The sequence below is a fragment of the Cucurbita pepo genome, chromosome LG05 (genome assembly GCF_002806865.2).
Source record: "Cucurbita pepo subsp. pepo cultivar mu-cu-16 chromosome LG05, ASM280686v2, whole genome shotgun sequence".
NCBI lineage: Eukaryota > Viridiplantae > Streptophyta > Magnoliopsida > Cucurbitales > Cucurbitaceae > Cucurbita > Cucurbita pepo.
Window position 1 is genome coordinate 4433595 of NC_036642.1, and position 21004 is coordinate 4454598.

General features: G+C 37.6%; 3 protein-coding genes across 6 annotated transcripts; all 3 read left to right on the forward strand.

Moving 5' to 3' along the window:
• The first annotated feature begins 191 nt into the window (after positions 1-191).
• On the forward strand, positions 192-3729 carry LOC111794657 (glutamate dehydrogenase 2-like). The gene is made up of 10 exons (XM_023676756.1): positions 192-374; positions 453-571; positions 658-771; positions 1502-1723; positions 1836-1910; positions 2007-2123; positions 2236-2486; positions 2688-2763; positions 2839-2925; positions 3396-3729. The coding sequence occupies exons 2-10, from the start codon at positions 464-466 to the stop codon at positions 3579-3581; spliced, it is 1236 nt and encodes a 411-aa protein (XP_023532524.1). The 5' UTR covers positions 192-374; positions 453-463; the 3' UTR covers positions 3582-3729.
• Positions 3730-5071: 1342 nt separating this feature from the next.
• Positions 5072-13158, forward strand: LOC111794656. Of its 3 annotated transcripts, none has more exons than XM_023676754.1 (9): positions 5072-5636; positions 9505-9644; positions 9783-9882; positions 10000-10098; positions 10562-10909; positions 11311-11403; positions 11486-11692; positions 12086-12376; positions 12884-13158. In XM_023676754.1, the coding sequence occupies exons 1-8, from the start codon at positions 5238-5240 to the stop codon at positions 12350-12352; spliced, it is 1653 nt and encodes a 550-aa protein (XP_023532522.1). In that variant the 5' UTR covers positions 5072-5237; the 3' UTR covers positions 12353-12376; positions 12884-13158. The 3 variants fall into 3 exon arrangements, with proteins under 3 accessions (XP_023532522.1, XP_023532523.1, XP_023532521.1); XM_023676755.1 differs by lacking the exon at positions 12884-13158 and adding an exon at positions 12517-12719; XM_023676753.1 differs by lacking the exon at positions 12884-13158 and having other exon boundaries at positions 12086-12719.
• A 605-nt stretch (positions 13159-13763) lies between these two features.
• LOC111795357 (pentatricopeptide repeat-containing protein At3g18110, chloroplastic) lies at positions 13764-20940 on the forward strand. Of its 2 annotated transcripts, XM_023677722.1 has the most exons (8): positions 13771-13845; positions 13922-17510; positions 17629-17832; positions 19089-19179; positions 19322-20024; positions 20108-20187; positions 20398-20551; positions 20646-20940. In XM_023677722.1, the coding sequence occupies exons 2-5, from the start codon at positions 13960-13962 to the stop codon at positions 19853-19855; spliced, it is 4380 nt and encodes a 1459-aa protein (XP_023533490.1). In that variant the 5' UTR covers positions 13771-13845; positions 13922-13959; the 3' UTR covers positions 19856-20024; positions 20108-20187; positions 20398-20551; positions 20646-20940. The 2 variants fall into 2 exon arrangements, with proteins under 2 accessions (XP_023533489.1, XP_023533490.1); XM_023677721.1 differs by having other exon boundaries at positions 13764-17510; positions 20398-20559.
• The last annotated feature ends 64 nt before the right edge of the window (positions 20941-21004 follow it).

Genomic DNA, 21004 nt, shown 5'->3' on the forward strand with positions numbered 1-21004 from the left:
GTCAATTATATTGTAATTAAGGCTTCATTAAAATCTTCTTTTATCACTTTAATTAGCTTTCATCAACAATTAACAAAATATTTTGAATATTTATGATTTTGATTGGTTGTGTTATTGATTAATTATCCTTAAGGAATTATTATACATTATAAAGCTTGATTTATAGTTAGATTAAGTTGTATAATCGTCGTGTTCGTTTTGGACGCGGCAAACCCCTTTCGCCTTCTCGCTCCCCAAAAAAACTGACCGTTTGTTGCAGAACTTCCAAGTGGACTCGCATGGCGGAATTGGTCAACGTTCACATCGAAATTCAGGCTCAAATTTAGGCGCCGTTTACAGCTCCAATTACACCCCATCACCACTCTCCATTACACGTATCACTCAATTCATTATATTGTCTTTCCCTTTCCCTATCGCCTTTTTTTTTTCTCCTTTCAATTCAGTTCTTCGAGGCTTTCCCAGCATGAACGCCCTAGCTGCTACCAATCGCAATTTTCGCCATGCCGCGCGAATTCTAGGTCTGGATTCCAAGATCGAGAAGAGTCTTTTGATCCCTTTCAGAGAAATCAAGGTTGTTCTTCTTTCTTTTTTATTTTGGTTTCGTTTGTTGATTTTGATTTTAGACGCTCTGATTGTTTGCTTGTGATGATCGAACAGGTTGAGTGTACGATCCCCAAGGACGATGGGAGTTTAGTGTCTTATGTGGGGTTTAGGGTTCAACATGACAATGCCCGTGGCCCCATGAAAGGAGGGATCAGATATCATCCTGAGGTGACTGGATTTTCTCCTCTTTTGAATTGATGTGATGGCTTGTTCTTTTCTATTCTGTCATAGTTTAGGCGTAATTGGTTNACTGGATTTTCTCCTCTTTTGAATTGATGTGATCGCTTGTTCTTTTCTATTCTGTCATAGTTTAGGCGTAATTGGTTTCTGGATGAGAGTATTTAACAGTTTACATCACTCCCCATCAAAAGATTTGTAGTTTCTATCAGATAAACGAACGGCTGCTGTTGATTGATCATAGTTTGCATGCATTTAGTTACATTATGTTTGGGAGTTTGAGAGTACTTCGGCATGACTGAAAGCATTTTGTCATGATCAAAGGTATTTCCTACTAAAAAAATTTCAGGTTTTGAAAGTAATATGAAAGTTCTTTTAGAAATTGATGAACCAAGCATCTACATGATTTGTTTTTAAATAAATTTTACTAAAATGGTAATGATTAAAATACACTTGTTCAAGAAAGATCTTCACGTAAAAGTTTCACTTTCAAAAGTCATCTTAATGTGAGACATGCAAGGATTTTGCTTCCATGCGAGCTCTACTCTCAAACATCCGTTGGATGCATCCAAGGACATCACAAAGTACTGGTACTATAAAAATTTGACGTCAAAATCTGTAACTAAAAGGTCAACCGTTCTTCTTTTCAAGTACGAAGATGGTTAAGGTGTTTTCATTTGAGTTTTCTCCTTTACTGAATTGCTTAATGCTGTTACTAAAGGTCGACCCTGATGAAGTAAATGCTCTGGCTCAACTAATGACATGGAAGACTGCTGTAGCAGATATTCCTTATGGAGGTGCAAAGGGTGGGATTGGATGCACTCCACGAGAATTAAGCAGGAGCGAGTTGGAAAGGCTGACTCGTGTATTTACTCAGAAGATCCATGACCTCATTGGTATACATACTGACATTCCAGCACCAGATATGGGCACAAATGCGCAGGTTGAGTTCAGATAGTTTAAAGGTTTAATAGCATCCTTAATTTATAGGTGTGCTTCGAATATTTTCAGCAGCACGATTATGCTTAGTTCAGATATTTTAAAGATTTGTGCAGACTATGGCCTGGATTTTGGATGAGTACTCTAAGTTTCATGGTCACTCACCAGCAGTCGTGACGGGGAAGCCTATAGTAAGTAATCGAGATTGAAAATCCAAGAAACTTCTCTGTGTTTGATGAATATCATTGAGTTATTAAGACCCCCTTCTCTTATCTTTTCAATTTTAGGACCTTGGTGGTTCCTTAGGTAGAGATGCTGCAACTGGGCGTGGTGTTGTTTTTGCTACAGAGGCTTTGCTTGCAGAGCATGGAAAGAAAGTCAAAGGTCTAACATTTGTTATACAGGTACAGTAAAGTTCAAACTTGCGAACTTCTAATGCTCACAATGTTTTGTGTTCTCGTTGTAAAGATTCAGCATCTCAATTGAAGAAACCTTTATGAACTGCAAATTCGACAGGGATTTGGCAACGTGGGATCTTGGGCAGCAAGGCTCATCCATGAAAGAGGAGGAAAGGTTGTTGCAGTGAGTGATATCACTGGCGCTGTGACAAATCCGAACGGGATTAATATACCCGATCTTATTGAGCACAAAGGAAAGACCAATAGTCTAGTAAATTTCCAAGGTGCAGATGGCATGAATCCGAACGAACTTCTAGTTCATGAATGTGATGTTCTTATCCCATGTGCTTTAGGTGGAGTTTTGAACAGGTCTACCCTCTTTTTCATCTAGAACTCTTTGTTTGCTGTCAAATATTTTTATTACTCTTGAATACTAAGAAGATTTATATACACACACACACATATATATACACACGCGCGCACACATATATATACATGTTGCATTGTTAGTAAACTGTGCAACACATTGTGGCAAGCTGATTCCATTTTTTATAATCTTCCCAAATGAAGGGAAAATGCTGCTGGCGTGAGAGCAAAGTTTATTGTAGAGGCAGCTAACCACCCAACTGATCCAGAAGCAGATGAGGTAAGTAAGGTCTATAATTAATCTTGGATTCATACACAAGCTTAGATTTGTGACAGCTCTGGTTTCATTGTGCAGATCCTATCTAAGAAAGGAGTCATAATACTCCCTGACATCTACGCGAATGCTGGTGGAGTCACCGTTAGCTACTTTGAGTGGGTTCAGGTAGCAAACAAACTAAACATGAACATTTTCACCACTTCAAAATTATTGATAAGGACTAAAATAGTGTATTTAAAACAATAATAACCATATTAGAACACTCAAAGGGTAAAACCTAAAACGTATGATATGTTGGTGAACAAGAAACCGACGACTTTGTCGATCTAAAACTTTTGGCATTTCTGTTGTATCATTTTTACAATGAATCATGAAAACATTGACTTTGTCGATTTAAAACTTTATGACATTCCTTATGTATCAGTTTTACGATGAATCATTGCCAAATCTCGGAATAGCGTAGAATCAAAATACTACTACTAAGAAGACTCAGATGATTTGCTATATATGATCCAATTACTTTGGTTGAATTCTTTGATAAATGATAGCTTTGTCTTAAGGGGAAGCAAAAACCAACAAACTCAGGTTAGTGGTGAATAGTTCTAGCTAAAAGGTGTAGTTCATGGACTTTGCAGAACATTCAGGGCTTCATGTGGGATGAAGAGAAGGTGAACAAGGAGCTTCAAAGGTACATGACAAGAGCTTTTTATAATATCAAAAGCATGTGCAAATCACATGATTGTAATCTTCGTATGGGTGCATTCACTTTGGGTGTCAATCGTGTGGCACGAGCCACGCTCTTGAGGGGATGGGAGGCCTAGACATACATGAACCCTTCTTCTTTTAAGTGCTTAGATTATCAGCACTTACTGCATGCTGAAATTAGTGTTGAATAAATTTATTGACATTACTTCCAAAAATTTAGTAAAATTTATCCACAGTGTTTAGCTTGAGGAAGTTTTTCTTAAATATATTGTTAGTTGATGTCTCCACTATTCTCTTGTTTGGTTCTTCATTTCATTGTTGTTCATGATTTAGACATACATGTACATGTACCAAAGTTGGTTGAAACTTGGATTTGCTAGAGTTCTATCATGCTAAGAGCCGAAAGCTCGCCCTTTCTACGATGTTTGGACCAAAGTTGGTCCAAACTTCGACCAATAACCGAAAAGTTAGAAATCCAAAGTTTAGACCAACTTTAAACTAACTTGAAAAATCCTTCTACGATGTTTGGACGTTGGTCCAAATATCGACCAGTAGTCGGAAGGTTAGAGATCCAAAGTTTAGACCAACTTAAAAGTTCATTGTCTAAACGTAATTCGACTTAATTTTTCAATTCAACATTATTATTAATAATTTCGTCTTTCTCTCGTTCCTTTTCCCTCTAAGATGTCTAGTCACTTCCATCTTCTTTCTTAGAGAGGTATTTAGGGCCGGGGTAATGTTGAAGTCAACCAAAATTTAGTAACCGAAGGAAATGCCACTACGCCTTCGGCTTTGGCGCACAGTTAACATAACTTTTTCAAGCTTCATTTTACCTTCTCTCTCTTTTCTAGACGTCTAGTCGTTGCCTCTATCTTCTTTCTCTAACAACAATATTTTTCACCTCTATAACTTTCTCGAGCTTCATTATTTTTTTCATACTTTTTTTCTTTTATTTAGCAAAATTTTGAATTCTAGATAAAAAAAAAAAAAAGAGAGATATTATGAGACTAGGAGGCAAAATAAGGAGGGAGAAAATTGTTTTAAAACAAAAATGTTTGTTGACTTTCATAAACAAAGTCAAGAAAACCTAACCCTTCTTTTTCCTTTAAAGAATAAAATTAATAATAAGATTTCTTAACTTATTACTTATTTATTAATTTAAATATTTTTATGAAAAAATTTATTTCTATACTTGTTTTCTTTTTTTTTAAGAAATATGGTTAATTTCAAACTTTCTTATTCAATAGATATAGAAATAATACTTTTAATCTTAAAAAATAGTGATTATTGATAAAAGTATATCGAGATTAACATGTCAATATTTTTATCCAAATTTCTATAAGATTATAAGGTGCATAGAAGATGAATTAATATGTCAATTCTATGCCTAAAAGAATTAAAGTAACATTAATAATATTAAATTTTAATTAATTAATTTTTTTTTTAAATTAATTAGCTTTTATTAAAAAAATTAAAACTGGTCCAAAATAAAATTAAAGAAAAATTAATGTGTTATAAAATAATCCGTTCGTTAAACGGTCGTTTTCTTACGGAACGGCGTCACGGAACTCGTAAAACGTGCCAGATAAAATGTAACCCCGTCTGAACCAACTGCCATACGAAGCCTTCTTCTTCGTCTTCTTCGTCTTCTTCACCTTTTTCCTTCTCGAGTTCTTCTTCTTCCAAAAGCTCCAATGCTTCAGCTTTCGCCATTTCCTGTGTGCTCTCTCGAATCTCTCTTCCTACTCAAATCTCTCTTTCTCTGATGCAAAATGTCATCGTCTTCGTCTTCTTCTTCTTCTTCTTCTTCTTTCCTTTCTTTGTCCTCTTCTCCATCGCCGTCTCTGCAGAGGAGCTCCGACAGCAGCACGCAGGATTCGGAGGCGGAGCGGCGTCTTCGTGAGGCGGAGGACCGGCTCCGGGAAGCTATTGAGGAGCTTCAGCGGCGACAGCGGAAAGTAGCGGCGTGTGGATCTCATCATCACCAGAGCCGGGAGCAGCCCCCGCCGTGTGATCATGCCGCTTATGAGTCCTCCTGTGTGGCTAATGCCATTGGTAACCTTTGCCAGACCTTCCTCCTTTCCTATGGTGTTAGAGTTGGCATTGGTATACTTCTCCGCGCTTTCAAGCTCGCACGGAGACAGTCCTATTCCTCTATCCTTGATCTTAAGGTTTGTTTTGTTTGGGTTTATTCTCGTTTTTAAATTGTTGATTTTGGTATTCCTTATTGTTGTGTGATCGTCGATTGAAACTTTGAATTAGGGTTGGAAAATATTGTTTGATTCACTTCACAATTTAGATTTTGTTACTATCACTGCAGTTGTTTCTTATTGCTGCTACGTGACTGTTGTTTAGGTTCATGCAATTGTTGTTGAAACGTATTATTTCGCCATACATATTGGAAATGAGTTTGTATTGGAGGGGGATTATAATGAGATGGGTTGGATCTTGCTGGAATTAAAGTAATATTTCCAAGTGTGCTCCTTAGATTTTTCGATTTTAGGATTTAACTTCTAATTTCAATTCTTATAAGAAATGTATAGCTACTTTGAATGTTAAATCTTAGATGTAATTTATGTCTGATGGCGTAATTATATTTCAATTGCTTCAATTATCTAAAATGAAAAAGCATCTCATTATAATGGTTCTCTCTTCAATGAGTTCTCCGGCTAGGTTGAGTAGTGATGAGTTATCCCTTTCTCCCTTTTGTTGCGGCTCAATAGAACGCAAACAATGCCGTGGGTTTTTGGATATGAAAGGGACAATAAGTTTTCACTGTCTGTGCAATTTGTTTCATTGTTCGTGACAGCTTTATGAGTTGGTTCAAGCTATCAAGAAGTACAAAATTCTTTGAAGAAACTAGGTGGGACAATTATGCTGGTTGGATAGATAAGTATTACAAGAGAGGAGTGGCAGTGGAAGTTTCCGAAGTTGAACGAAAGGTAGCATATTGATACTGAGGGCTGAAACTTGAAAGATTAAATTTTTTTAATAGGAGGATTGAGCTGAAATCATACGGGTTATTTTCATCTCATATGGCTTCCCTTTTATGTGATGCATGTAATGAGATTGGCGAAGCTTTGGGCTTGGTTGATGATTTCTTGGTATGACCTTTAATTCCTTGAAGCTTTCTACTTCATAAAACTTCACAGAATTGGTTCCATGTGATGGCTAAAACTTTATGGTTGTTAAGGGTCATTTTTTATCTCATACAGCTCCCCGTTTATGTGATGCACTTAATGAGATTGGAGAAGCTTCTTGGGTTTGATTGATGTTTCCTGGTATGAACTTTAATTTCTTAAAGCCTTCTACTTTGGAAACCTTTATAGAACCGTTTCCATGTGATGGCTAAAAAGTTATGGTTGATAAGGAAGTTATTTGGATTCCCTAAATGCTCTTAATAAAGGTTAAATGAATTTTGATGAAAACTCTCATGTGTGACGTAATGGTTGTAATCTTTTTAACGCTATTAACTGATTGTGTGGATTGTTACATTTAACTGTGATATAATTATGTTATTGGATACACAGTTTTCTTCAAGACTAGTTTAAGATCCTCAAAGTCCTGCAGCAAAACACCTCTGACTTGTGCGTCATTGATCCCTTTCTCTCAGTTAAGCATTATTAAGAAGCTAGGATAGGGATCAAACGATATTGCTTGGTGTTAAAAAAAAAAAAAAAAAAAGGTTGGGATTAACAGTGGAAGATAAGGAATTGAGATTTTAAACTCGGGATAAATCTTTGAAGTGGCCGTTAACCCTCTTATGGAGGGTGGTTGGATACATGAAGTTACCATTGAAATAGTGTAATAAGGACACTGATACATTGGAATGCTTACGAAGGTTTTATTGCTTATGATAGGAAAACCTGAAGTTTGAAGAATCTCGTGGAAATTTGAGTCAAGATGGAGAATACTATATTGACTCCATTCCTTCTTTAATAGTGACTATATTTAAGTGCAAATAGTGACTTATGTAAATGCCAAATAGCTGAGTGGGTGAGTGAGTTATCGAGATCAATAGAATTTAGCTGAGGAGTTGTATAGCCAAGTAGAACAAAGAAATGAAGTAAGGGATGTCCCCATACCCAATGGAGTATCGTTTCCATTTCTTTGAAAATAAAAGGTTTGGGCATTGGCAATTTGGGACCCACGATTTCTTCTTTCCTGATCTGTATCTGAGTGATGCTTGATTCCTTATCACGTGAAGTTTTACCCAACAAAGATGGCATGGAAGGTTACAGTTTGCTTACGAATAACTAGACTGTAAGTAGTTGCAGCCCAGTAACAGTTATTGGGAGGACATGTGGATGAAAGATAACACCCTTGGTTTTCATCTTCCCTGAGCTGTAAATCTTGGTATGAGGCAAAGCTTTTTAGGTAGACAGCGCCAGTACAAACACATTAGATTGTGAAGAGACTTTGATGAGGTTGAAATTTAGCTGACAACCTTCTATTGGGAAGGATGAAGCATAATAGGGGATGCCATCTTATCCAATGGAGCATTATTTCCCACTCTTCGGAAGTATGAGGTTTGGGCATTGGGAAATTGGAAGTCAAGAATTTTTCTTCCATGAGCTGTATTTCAGTGCAGCTTGATTCCTTATCACATGAAGTTTTATCCAACAAAGATGGCATGGAAGGTTGCACTTTCAGATAATTCGACTACAATATATAGTTGCAGCCCAGTAGCAGTTTTTGGGAGGACATGTGGATGAAAGATAGCACCTTGGTTTTCATCTTTCCTGAGTTGTGTATCTTAGTAAGAACCTGGATAGAAAGACAAACTTGGAGATAATTTTATTAATGATAAGTTATCTTTAATGGATGACAAACCCCCATCTGTATAGGGGAAGACAAACCAAACCTAACAAACAACCGAACAGCCAAACATAAAGCCGGAAACTCCAATCAACTAAAATAATAATTAAAAAAAAAAACCAAACACATCAGAAGTAAAGCTTTTTAGTAGATGGTGTTAGCACAAGCACTATACTTTGATAAGGACTTTGTCAAGGTTGAGATAGAGCTGATAAACCTTCTCTAGTTTGCGGAACATATTAATATCAGGAACCTTTATCCATATGTTACTCTCTTGGAAAATTCATTGTTGTTAAGTTTTTTCCTATTATACTCCTTAAAATTCAAAATCCTATGAAGGTTAAAGTTGTTTTCCCATTGTACAACTTTCCTTGGAGGATTGAGAATTAATGATTGTGAAAACAAGAATACCACGCGAAGCTCTCTTTTTCCAGATTGTTGTTTCCTTGGCAAGAATCAAATGAAGAAGCTGGCTACTTATTCTTCTTTTGCTAGGTTTCCAGTTCTTTAAGGTGGAGCCTAATTAATATTTTTGGTTTAAGTTGCTCGATGCCCCCATCAGTGCAAGTCAGTTTGTCTTCTTTATTGTGTGGAACCCATTTTAAATGGAAAACTGCAGTTTTATGGTCTAACATTATTGAAGTGATTTTGTGAGAGTTTTGGCTAGATAGAGAAATTGGAGAATATATTCTAAGATGTTCATTATTAGCTCTTAGACCTTTGGTAAACCGTTTCTTTTGTTGCTTCTCTTGGTCGTCATCCAAAACACTTTTATAACTGTTCATCCTCCTACAATAAGCATCAAGGACCATTCCCTTTTGTAAAATTCATGGATCAATGAAACTTGTAGTTGTAAAAGAAAAGGGAAAAGGATTATCATTCATCTTATATGTTAATCCTTAGATTAAGAATTAAATTGAAGTTGTGGTGGAATCCATGCAAAAGGTAAATAAAAAGTTGGAAGAATCACTTTCATTTCTCATTCTCATTTCTAATAGACATGGCTTATTGCCAGTGATCAATATGGTTTTGTTGAGAAAAATGAAACAGAATTAGATATTTTTGTGCTGGCAGATGATACTATTCTTAGTTTGTGTGCATCAAAGATCTCTGTTGCCTCTCACATGTATTTAATAATCTTTCATTTCTAATAGATTTCTGTTGCCCTTCATTTACTCCACGTGCTTGATTAATTTTTTCCTCCTGAATACTGTTTCATAGCAACTTGTCTCAGAGAAAGACTTGATAGTAAGGGAAGAAGCTTGTCGGATTGGTTTGTTTTTTGGTGGTTTTACTGGGTCTTATCATGCCCTTAGATGCTTGCTTAGAAAGTGGAGAAAGAGGGAGACATCGTTAAATGTGTAAGTTTACAATCCATTAGAGCATCAATTTTCCCATTTTCATGACTTTATTGGTGTTTCATTTCCCCCTTTTTAATGCAAAAGATCTGGAATAAGCACATTCCATATTTATGACATTGTTTAAGGGATGATGAGCAGAATATTAGCAGGTTCAGTGGCTGGTCTGTCTGTTTTAGCATTGGATGACTCAAATCGGAGGCGTACTCTTGCTTTGTATCTTATGGCTAGACTTGCTCAGGTACAAAAAGCATGAGTTTACTGTTGAGATGCAGTTTTTCTTTCTCCCGTTTCTTAATCTCCTTGTCTGTATCTGTGTTAACTTTCTTTCTTTTCATATTTCTCTTTTTAAAATTAGTGTGCTTATAATTCTGCGAAATCCAAGAACAAGTTCCACCTTTGGGGGAGTCATTGGAGACATGGTGATTCTCTGCTTTTTGCCATGGCATGTGCACAGGTAGTTTAGAGCTATATGGATTCACTGCTTTTTGTCTTGGCTCAGGTTTGAAATAGATTTCAAGATCTCTTTGGTTCATAAATTTGGGTGTTACTCGTTGATGGAAGAGTTTCTTGGACCTTCCCCTTTAATGAAAAATGGCTGGGATCAGAAGAATAGAGTAATCAGAAAGTAACAATAGTTTTCGTAAAACATGTTGTAAAAAATCCATTAATTTCTTATCCTTAGTTAAATTAAATTGTAAATGTTGAATAATTTTATGGCCCTGAAAAGTTATTTATTTATTTATTTTATTTGGCAGTTTCATCTTTTTCGTCAGAATTATGAGATTCTTTTTTTTTTATTATTATTAGAAGAACTATGGGATTCATCTCTGCCTTTATGATGTCAGCTGGCAGTACTAATCATTAATTTCTTTAATAGTATACCCTGTTTTATATTCATGATAAACTATTTGTTTCAGGTTATGTATGCCTTTGTAATGCGTCCTGAGAGCTTGCCACAATCATATCGGGACTTCATTCAAAAGACAGGGCCAGTTGCCGAACCTGTCTACAAGGCTGTACGAGATAGTTGTAGAGGCTATCCCATTGATGTTGCATCACTTTCTTCTTATTTGTCAGATAAAAAAATATCTGGCTATGAAAATCTAGGGGAATTTCCCTCAATTATTCCGTGTAATATAATCCATCCAGACACGAATTCGTGCATGGCTCACAATGGGAAGGCAGCATCAGCCACATTCAAGAAGACATTTCCTCTTTACTTCTCGTTGACATTTGTACCATTTGTTGTCTTGCACCTACAGAAAGTAAGTTCTCCCTAAAATGCATTCTACTATTTTCCACAACCACGGTTGGCCCACCAAAATTATGTTCCTTGGTTAGAGCTGCCACTAGTTAGAATCGGTGGTTTTCTTTCGTTTTTTCACTAGGAATAAAAGGACTTTTCTTCAAGACTATGAAACGTACATGAGAAAGATGTACAAAAACCAAGGTGTTACAAAAAGTATCCGCAATTGGTCAAAAAATTGAAAATAAATACTTATACTAAGCATCTTATTTTTTTTATATGTTTTTATTTTTAATTATATTTTGTTAGAAAGTCCACATGTTTTAGTGTATATATAGTCATTACCCCCTTGTTTTTGTTGCTGAAATCGTTTTTCGATTTAGTTATTGTTGCTGATTACCACGATTCATGGTTTTGCAGTTCATGGATGCTCCCGGTCGCACCTGTTGGCTTGCTGTCAAAGGTGCAGTTCGGTCAACAAGTTTTTTGTCTGCCTTTGTTGGCATTTTTCAGGTCATTATTTTCCTGATCTTTCATGTTAAATATCAGTTAAAATCAGTTAGATAATGTTCTGAAGTATTTGGGACGATGCTAGGCGGTCATTTGTTTGCATAGGAAAGTTGCAACCAAGGACCACAAACTCGTATATTGGGTTGCCGGTGGGATATCTGCCCTTTCAGTTCTTTTAGAGAAGAAGGGAAGACGATCTGAGCTAGCTCTCTATGTTCTCCCCCGTGCAGTAGATTCTTGGTGGTATATCTTGGTCAATCGCCACCTGCTTCCAAACATAAAAAATGCTGAGGTATTTTGATTACATCAAAATCAAATATGATTGTTGAAAATTAAAAGTTAATGTTTTGCAGTGGGGATCAGTTGTCGACACCTATCTAGGTCCTAATTTTTTGTGATTCTATCTTCAACAATTATACCATCCAGCAATATATTTCCTCGTATGTTATTGGCCTTGAATAACTAGCCATATCATGTTGTAAATGCACTCAATCGAAGGTATGTCGACCCTCGAGAGAGATTAGCAGTGTGTCTGCTTGGATCCAGTGACATGTTTCCAAAGGAGTATATATTTGTGTTGGAAGAGATTAAGCTTATAAGATATACTAGAGCTTGGTAAACCTGATATCTGATGTTCTGTTGAATTCCCAAATAACATTTTCCTTCTGTTTGGTAATACGAACAGGTCTTCCTATTCTCAATTTGTATGGGAGGAATCATGTATTACTTAGAATATGAGCCAGATACCATGGCTCCATTCCTCCGAGGTCTGATTCGTCGCTTCCTCGCAAGCAGAATCAGCAATTCAGGCACATCTTCCAGTCGAGACGTTTCACACTCTTATTTAAACACACTCGACGCCATGAAGAAGCCAAATTTGGAGGATGGTAAGGAAGCCGAAGCTGCTGCACGGTCTGAGAAGTACAACCTTGAATCAATTCCAGGCTTATAGAACAGGGAGTTCACGAAATGCAAGGTAATGGGATACATGCTTTAATTTTCTTCTTAAATAAAATTCCATTGAGTTGGTTGATTGAAAAATTAACTATTAGCCAACATTCGATTGTCCTCATAGTGACATTTAATATTATGCTATCTTGGCATGCTGTCTACTAGTGCTGGATGTTACAAGAACCATGTGATAAAAGGAAAGATTATGCAGGAAATTTAACAGATGGAGCCCTTTCCTTTAGTTTTTTTTCTTTGGTTCGGCTCCGTTTGTCTTTTCAGGGGATTTATTCTTGTTTTGTATGCTGTTGTATCCTTTGATTTTCTTCATGAAAGTAATAATAAGAACAATGATGAGCTTTTAGGCTTTAGTTTGATGGTGTAGATATGGATAATCTCTATGCTCGACGGCTACTCCGTTACTCCTCGTACCTACTCATGCATTTCAATAACTAAGCATGCCATCCATGTGTCAATTTCTTGGATGATTTCCTCTAATGTTCGAGATGGTTTGGATTTTTTTTATGACATTTAGGTTCGATTGTGTTTCATCATATACTCATATCATACTACTCCTTGTGAAAGTTCGAACCACCTTCAATAAAAGGGAATATGCACACGAAGCTAGCACATGCGGATAGGTAGAGAATTCACCCATATGCTGTTTCTAAGAAACTCAGACAAATTTGCGTTTATGTTTCTCATTCAGTATCTTTGCTTCCCCTTTACCATAAAGAGTAACAATTTGTTATATTATTGAACGCTTTGATCACTTATTCCAATAAGTTTATGCCATAGGACTTTGAAGAAGTATGTTTTAAACAAATAAGTATCATTCAAATTTTGGTTGTATTTTTAAGTAAATACATACTATTTGAATACTTTAATCATTGAACTTAGAAATCATTGAACTTAGAAATCTTTTGCCATAGAGTTTTGGGTGAGAAGATTAGTCAATCCTTCAACACTTCATAATCTGTCTAAACACTCAAAAAAGAAATTCTCACATCATCTTCATTATCTTACATTAATGTTTGGAACCGTAACCATGCATGATTGCCCATGTACGAAAACGAGTGACTACATGGTCATAACTCAATTGTAAACATTACTCTTTCATTTTTCACACATTTATTCATCTCTAAATCAAAATTAAACATAAATATTAAATGGAATCGGAAGTTCAATGTAGCTATTCAAATGTATTTTTGAGGAATAAATCAAAAGTTTGAATTTTTTATTTAACTCTCAAGTCATAAATAAAAATAATAACGAAATTTCGTACATCCCACTTCAAAGCAAAAATATCTCTCTTCCAAGCTTCGCGGCACTGTATCCAGATGGCAATTGCTATCCGAAATGAACCCATATATATATATGTATATATATATATATACATACATATAGACAAGCCAAAGAAAACCCACAAATTCATAGCCAATTGCTGTTGCTATCTTCCCTTCCCAAGAATTGATCTGAACCCAGTGAAGCTTTCAGGTTCCACTTTCTTCATCCCTCCGTCTTTGAATCAATCGGCAAGTTTCTCGTCATGAAATAGTAATTTATTGCACAGTTACAGTAATTCCCATACTCTCCGCGGTTTCCATTGCTATGGCATGTTCGGCGGTGCTTCCGTTGGCCTTCGCTTCATCTTCCAAGGTATGTAAGCCCACTTCTGCTTCTTCCATTGAACAGAGTGAAACCAATACAAATACGTCTCAGCAATTTCGCTATAGTAGAGCTTCTCCTTCTGTTAGATGGCCCAATCTCAAGTTAACCGAGAGTTTTCAGCCACCGTCTCAAACGCAGTTCACGGTTTCTTCCCCTTCGCAGACCCATGGGGTCGATGAATCGGAGGTTTCTATTAGAACCCAAAATTCGGAGATTAGAGATGGCGATTTTGTAGAAGATGAGTTAGAATCTATGGTGATGGTGAGTGATGAAACTCAAGAGGTTTTAGGGAGGCCTAGCAAGACGAGAGTGAAAAAGATGACCAAATTAGCACTCAAAAGAGCGAAAGATTGGAGGGAGAGAGTGCAATTGTTGACTGATAGAATTTTAGCGTTGAAACAGGATGAATTTGTGGCTGATGTGTTGGATGATAGGAAGGTTCAAATGACACCCACTGACTTTTGCTTTGTAGTGAAATGGGTGGGGCGCTCGAATTGGCACAGGGCTTTGGAGGTGTATGAGTGGTTGAATTTGAGGCATTGGTATTCACCCAATGCTCGGATGTTGGCTACCATCTTAGCAGTGCTTGGAAAGGCCAATCAAGAAGCGTTGGCTGTAGAAATTTTTACCAGGTCTGAGTCTGCCATTGGCAATACTGTCCAAGTATACAATGCTATGATGGGCGTATATGCACGGAACGGTCGGTTTGTTCAGGTTCAAGAGTTGCTTGATTTAATGCGTACGAGGGGGTGTGAGCCTGACTTGGTGAGTTTCAACACTATGATAAATGCACGTATGAAGTCGGGACCCATGACACCGAATTTATGCCTTCAATTTCTAAATGAGGTTAGGAAGTCAGGTGTTAGACCTGATATAATAACGTATAATACTTTAATTAGTGCTTGTTCCCGTGAATCAAATCTTGAAGAAGCAATGAAGGTATATAATGATATGGAGAGACATAATTGTCAACCTGATTTATGGACTTACAATGCTATGATATCAGTATATGGGAGATGTGGGCTGGCCAGCAGAGCTGAGCAGCTGTTTAAGGAATTAGCGTCCAAAGGGTTCTTTCCAGATGCAGTGACGTATAATTCGTTATTATACGCTTTTGCTCGAGAAGGGAATGAAGAGAAGGTAAAGGAGATTTGTGAAGAAATGGTAAGCAATGGATTTGGTAAAGACGAGATGACATATAATACAATGATCCACATGTATGGGAAGCAGGAACAGCATGACCTTGCATTCCAGCTTTACAGGGATATGAAATTGTCTGGCCGAACTCCTGATGAAGTTACATACACTGTTCTTATCGATTCACTTGGAAAATCTAGTAAAATAGAAGAAGCTGCAAACGTAATGACTGAGATGTTGGATTCTGGAGTCAAACCCACTCTAAGGACGTACAGTGCTTTAATATGTGGATATGGAAAGGCCGGTAAACCAGTAGAAGCCGAGAAGACATTTGATTGTATGCTTAGGTCTGGGATTAGACCAGATTGTTTGGCATACTCGGTTATGATTGATCTCTTTCTTAGGTTCAATGAGACAAAGAAGGCAATGTTCTTATACAGGAAAATGGTGCGTGATGGTCTAACACCAGATGGTGCCCTCTATGAGGTTATGCTTCGAAACCTTAGGAAAGAAAATAAATTGGATGAGATTGACAAAGTAATAAGTGATATGCAAGAACGATGTGGTTTGAATCCTCAAGTCATTTCTTCGATTCTTGTAAAGGAAGAGTGCTATGATCATGCTGCTAAAATGTTGAGATTGGCCATTGACACTGGCTATGACCTGGACCATGAGACCTTATTATCTATTTTGAGTACATATAGTTTGTCTGGCAGGCACTTAGAAGCTTGTGAATTACTAGAATTTTTGAAAGATAAGACTTCAAATTCGAATCAGCTGGTAACTGAATCGATGATAGTTGTACTTTGTAAAGCTAAGCAAATAGATGCTGCTCTAGTGGAATATGGTAATAGGTTTGGTTCATTTGGCACAAGTTCCATAGTGTATGAATGTTTGCTCCAAGGATGCCAGGAAAAGGAACTCTTTGATATAGCATCTCACATATTTTCTGATATGATGTTCTATGGTGTCAAAATTTCGGAAAGCCTGTACCAATTCATGATGCTTATGCACTGTAAAACAGGCTATCCTGAAATAGCCCATTATTTGCTGGAACGTGCCGAGCTCGAAGGGGTTATAGTAGATGATGTCTCTACATATGTTAAAATTATTGAAGCATATGGGGAACTAAAACTATGGCAGAAAGCTGAAAGCTTGGTTGGAAAACTGAAGCTAAAACTAGCTACAATTGATAGAAAGATTTGGAATGCGTTAATACAAGCTTATGCCAAAAGTGGTTGCTACGAACGAGCAAGGGCTGTTTTTAACACCATGATGTGCAATGGTCCTTCTCCTTCAGTGAATTCCATTAACGGTTTATTGCAAGCATTAATTGTTGATAATCGATTGAAGGAGCTTTATGTTGTTGTCCAGGAGTTGCAAGATATGGGCTTCAAGATAAGCAAAAGTTCTATTCTTTTGATGCTTGATGCATTTGCTCGAGATGGAAACGTATTTGAGGTGAAGAAAATTTATCATGGAATGAAAGCTGCTGGTTATCTTCCAACAATGCATCTTTACAGGAGTATGATTGCATTGTTATGCAAGGGAAAACGAGTTCGGGATGTTGAGGCCATGCTATTAGAAATGGAGGAGGCGGGATTTAAACCTGATCTATCCATATTGAACTCCGTAATCAAGTTGTATGTAGGAGTTGAAGATTTCAGAAATGCTTCTAGAATGTACCAGCTAATACTAGAAACTGGACTGACACCTGATGAGGATACTTATAATTCCTTAATTATAATGTATTGTAGAGATTGTAGACCAGAAGAGGGGTTGTCACTGATGCATGAAATGAAAAGGCGAGGTATGGAGCCTGTGTTGGACACCTATAAAAGTTTGATTTCCGCCCTTTCTAAAAGGCAGCTAGTTGAAGAAGCAGAGGAGCTTTTTGAAGAGTTGAGATCAAATGGATGTAAATTAGATCGTTTTTTTTATCATGTAATGATGAAGATGTTTAGAAATACAGGAGATCATTTGAAAGCCGAGCGCTTACTTGTCATGATGAAAGAGTCGGGGATAGAACCCACTGTTGCCACGATGCACTTGTTAATGGTTTCCTATGGCAGTTCTGGCCACCCGAAGGAAGCCGAACAGGTTCTCAATGATCTGAAAGCAACTGGTATGAACCTTGATACATTACCATATAGTTCAGTAATTGATGCATATCTTAGAAAGGGGGATTACAACGGTGGAATTGAGAAACTGATGGAAATGAAGGCAGATGGTATAGAGCCAGACTATAGAATATGGACGTGCTTTATTCGAGCTGCAAGTTTGTCTGAAGGTACCGGTGAAGCCATTATCATTTTAAATGCGTTGCGAGATACAGGATTCGATCTTCCAATCAGGTGCGTGCCCACGAATTTTCCTAATGTTAAAGCAAGACAATGTTTCATTCCTCTTTTAAAATGATGCTGTCGAGTAATTTTGATAACTAGCCATTTTAAGATAAAGATTCTCTCGCAGGCTTTTAACAGAAAAATCACAATCACTGGTTCTGGAGGTTGATCAATGTCTAGAGAAACTTGGAGCCATGGAAGATGATGATGCAGCATTTAACTTTGTCAATGCTTTAGAGGATCTGCTGTGGGCATTCGAACTTCGAGCAACTGCATCATGGGTTTTCCAGTTGGCGATCAAGAGAAATATATACCGACAGGATATATTCAGGTAAATTAATTTGTTCATTTTTTGTCTGTCAAATTTATCATGCCTACCATTACTGAGTTGTGGAAAATTTGGCTTTTCCTTCGAATCTGTCAAGTTGTCACATCCAAGCTACCGAAGTTTGAATTTCCTAACATTCTCCGTCTTTGTGTGCTAAGACTTCGCGATTGAGAATGTGATGTCTCACATTGGTTGGGAAGGAGAACAAAACACCCTCCATATGGGTATGGAAACCTTCCCCTAGCAGACGCGTTTTGAAGCTTGAAGGGAAAGCCCAAAGAGGACAATATTTGCTAGTGGTGGATCTGGGCCGTTACAAATGGTATCAGAGCCAGACACTGAACTATGTGCCAGCAAGGAGGTTGTTCCCCGAAGGGGGTAGACCCAAGGCGATGTGCCAGTAAGGACGCTGGGCCCCGAAGGGGGGTGGATTTGGTGGTGGTCCCACATCGATTGGAGAAAGGAAGGAGTGCCAGCGAGGACGCTGGGCCCCGAAGGGGGGTGGATTGTGATGTCCCACATTGGTTGGGGAGGAGAACAAAACACCCTCCTTAAGGGTATGGAAACCTTCCCCTAGCAGACGCGTTTTAAAGCCTTGAGGGGAAGCTCGAAAGAAAAAGCCAAAGAGGACAATATCTGCTAGCGGTGGATCTGGGCCGTTCCAGAGAAAGATCATCCATTTATAAATAAGTAAAACATCTATCAATGCCTTGTGGTGCATTCATCATCCACAAACGATTGAGATTCACACTTGATGACTTGTGAAAAGATGTTGCCACCTCTTCAACTTGCTGCTTTTATGTAACTGCATGACCTCCTTCTATGGTCGAATTAGGTGGGCCAAGTCATTGGAATCAGCATGATTGATGGCTGTTTGTGGTGGCTCACCTGGAAATGATGGATGGATCCTAGGAATTTTCACAACTACCAATGCCTTTTTCTATAATGTACTACGTTGTTCATTTGCTCAGAAAAGTGTCATTTTGTCGATTGACTCCGACTTTTGCACTTTGGTTGGATTTTGCGCTTGAGAACCAATGCCTCTTCCAAGGTTGGAGTTATGGTAGCATGTGGTGACTCTAAGGGGCATTGATCCAAATAATGGGCGGTCATGTTGAATAGATGAACAGATTTTGAACCCATACTTTACATTATGTTTCTTAGCCTTATTGTAGCCATATTATGAGATTGAAGACAATCTGTTTGGTACTATATTGAACTGTTGAATTACTTTCTCATGCGCTAGTCTAATAATGCAGGGTAGCTGACAAGGACTGGGGTGCTGATTTTAGGAAGCTGTCAGCTGGTTCAGCTCTTGTTGCTCTGACTTTATGGCTTGACCATATGCAGGCTAGTTCTTTTCCTACATTTAACCAATCTCCCTCACATTTTTCCCACTTTAAATTCATTTATGAAAGAAAATCGATGGCAATACTCGAAGAACATGACTAAATTTATATATTATTCTATAATGTCTGCTATATAATTGCAGGATGCATCCTTGCAAGGTTGCCCAGAATCTCCAAAATCAGTTGTTCTGATCACTGGATCAGCAGAGTACAACATGGTTTCGCTCAATAGCACACTAAAAGTATGCCTGTGGGAGATGGGTTCTCCTTTTCTTCCTTGTAGAACACGGAGCGGTCTCCTTATAGCGAAAGCTCATTCTCTCAGGATGTGGCTAAAAGATTCCTCTTTCTGTTCAGACCTTGAGTTGAAAGATGCCCCAGCTCTCCCAGAATTAAATTCGATGAAGCTGATCGATGGATGCTTTATAAGACGAGGCCTTGTTCCTGCATTCAAGGACATAACTGAAAGACTGGGATTTGTGAGGCCCAAGAAATTTTCTAGGTTGGCCTTGCTTCCTGATGAGAAGAGGGACAAGGTCATTAAAGCTGATTTAGAAGGTAGGAAAGAGAAGCTTGAAAAAGTGAAAAAAATGATGAAGTCTGGGAAGGTGAGGAGGATAACAAGGATTAAAAAGAGAACATACCATCGTAGCCTGAATGCTGTGAAGAAAAATTAGAAAAACTTGGATGGTAGAGCTTGTGGTAATGAAGTTATTGTCACCTCTAGCCATGAATGGTGGTTTTAACATAACTTTTCATTCTAACAATGTTGTTCACTCTCTACTGTTCGCGTTCTTTGCGTACGATCGATCTTCTTTTGTGCCCGAGACTTGGAAGAACGAAAAGGTCTGTATTTTCTTTCTTTACTTTATTTTAATTAATAGAGTAACTAAGGTGATGACTGGACATTTTTCCTATGTTGAATTAAGGTGGAACAAAGCTCGACCGACCGTTCGGTATTTAGGCATCAACTCCACATGTACATTGTCGGTGCTTTCTCTACAATGAGGTATAGACCCTTTAAATATACGTTGTTTGCCTGTGTTCTAACTGGATTCTCATTTAGACACGGTTGGTTTTGGGATGTTTCGTTATAAAGAATGTTTCGTTAACCTATCCAACCAACGTGGGATCTCAATATCACCACCATTCATGTGTAATATTGGTTTTTTTCCCTGCTATTGATTCTCGTATATGCCATTTTTGTCCATTGATGAAGGTACTTCAAACTGATAATGGATCGTGAAGCAAAAAATTAGTTAAAAGTACGAAATTATCCCGACAAACCGCGAATCGGAGCATGGGCAGGTTTACTCATCGATCTGTTCGTCCTGTACTGGATGACTCGAACCAGGATCGGGATGCTTGCTCAGGTGCAGAGGTTCATCCACTTCACCTATGAGATTCCTTAATCTATATCCCTGTAAAACTCAATTCTTTCTTACGAAACTTCTCTTTCCCTTCTAGGGAAGCATTGAAGATATGGTGATTACTTGCAGCCTGCCATTTTCAACAGGTAATTCATCAACTTAACAAGCTTGAATCTTCTGACAACCGTTATTATTTATGGTCCTGGATGAATTTAAACTCTTGTATTTGATGAAGATGAACAAAGGGGTATGAGTTTATCACGTAGCATGTAGCATCATTAATGTATATATAGATAGTATGCCAAAAATACAATTACTTGGAGTATATTAGATTGTCATGAACTTGTGTGGGATTTTTCATATCTGATTCAGTTTGAGATTCTTTTTGCATGCTATTTGTTCATCTCTGCAGTGATTTAGATCTTTTGTTCTTGTTTTTGCTTCTGTTGGACATGT

Bases quoted from the DNA above. Each gene is read 5' to 3' on its own strand.
- LOC111794657 (XM_023676756.1), top strand. From the start codon at position 464: ATGAACGCCCTAGCTGCTACCAATCGCAATTTTCGCCATGCCGCGCGA. The intron at 1,911-2,006 runs GTAAGTAATCGA...TTTCAATTTTAG, and splicing joins TCGTGACGGGGAAGCCTATA to GACCTTGGTGGTTCCTTAGG. The intron at 2,124-2,235 runs GTACAGTAAAGT...CAAATTCGACAG, and splicing joins GTCTAACATTTGTTATACAG to GGATTTGGCAACGTGGGATC.
- LOC111794656 (XM_023676754.1), top strand. From the start codon at position 5,238: ATGTCATCGTCTTCGTCTTCTTCTTCTTCTTCTTCTTCTTTCCTTTCT. The intron at 10,910-11,310 runs GTAAGTTCTCCC...ATGGTTTTGCAG, and splicing joins TTGTCTTGCACCTACAGAAA to TTCATGGATGCTCCCGGTCG. The intron at 11,693-12,085 runs GTATTTTGATTA...TAATACGAACAG, and splicing joins CAAACATAAAAAATGCTGAG to GTCTTCCTATTCTCAATTTG.
- LOC111795357 (XM_023677721.1), top strand. From the start codon at position 13,960: ATGGCATGTTCGGCGGTGCTTCCGTTGGCCTTCGCTTCATCTTCCAAG. The intron at 17,833-19,088 runs GTAAATTAATTT...CTAATAATGCAG, and splicing joins TACCGACAGGATATATTCAG to GGTAGCTGACAAGGACTGGG. The intron at 19,180-19,321 runs GCTAGTTCTTTT...ATATAATTGCAG, and splicing joins TATGGCTTGACCATATGCAG to GATGCATCCTTGCAAGGTTG.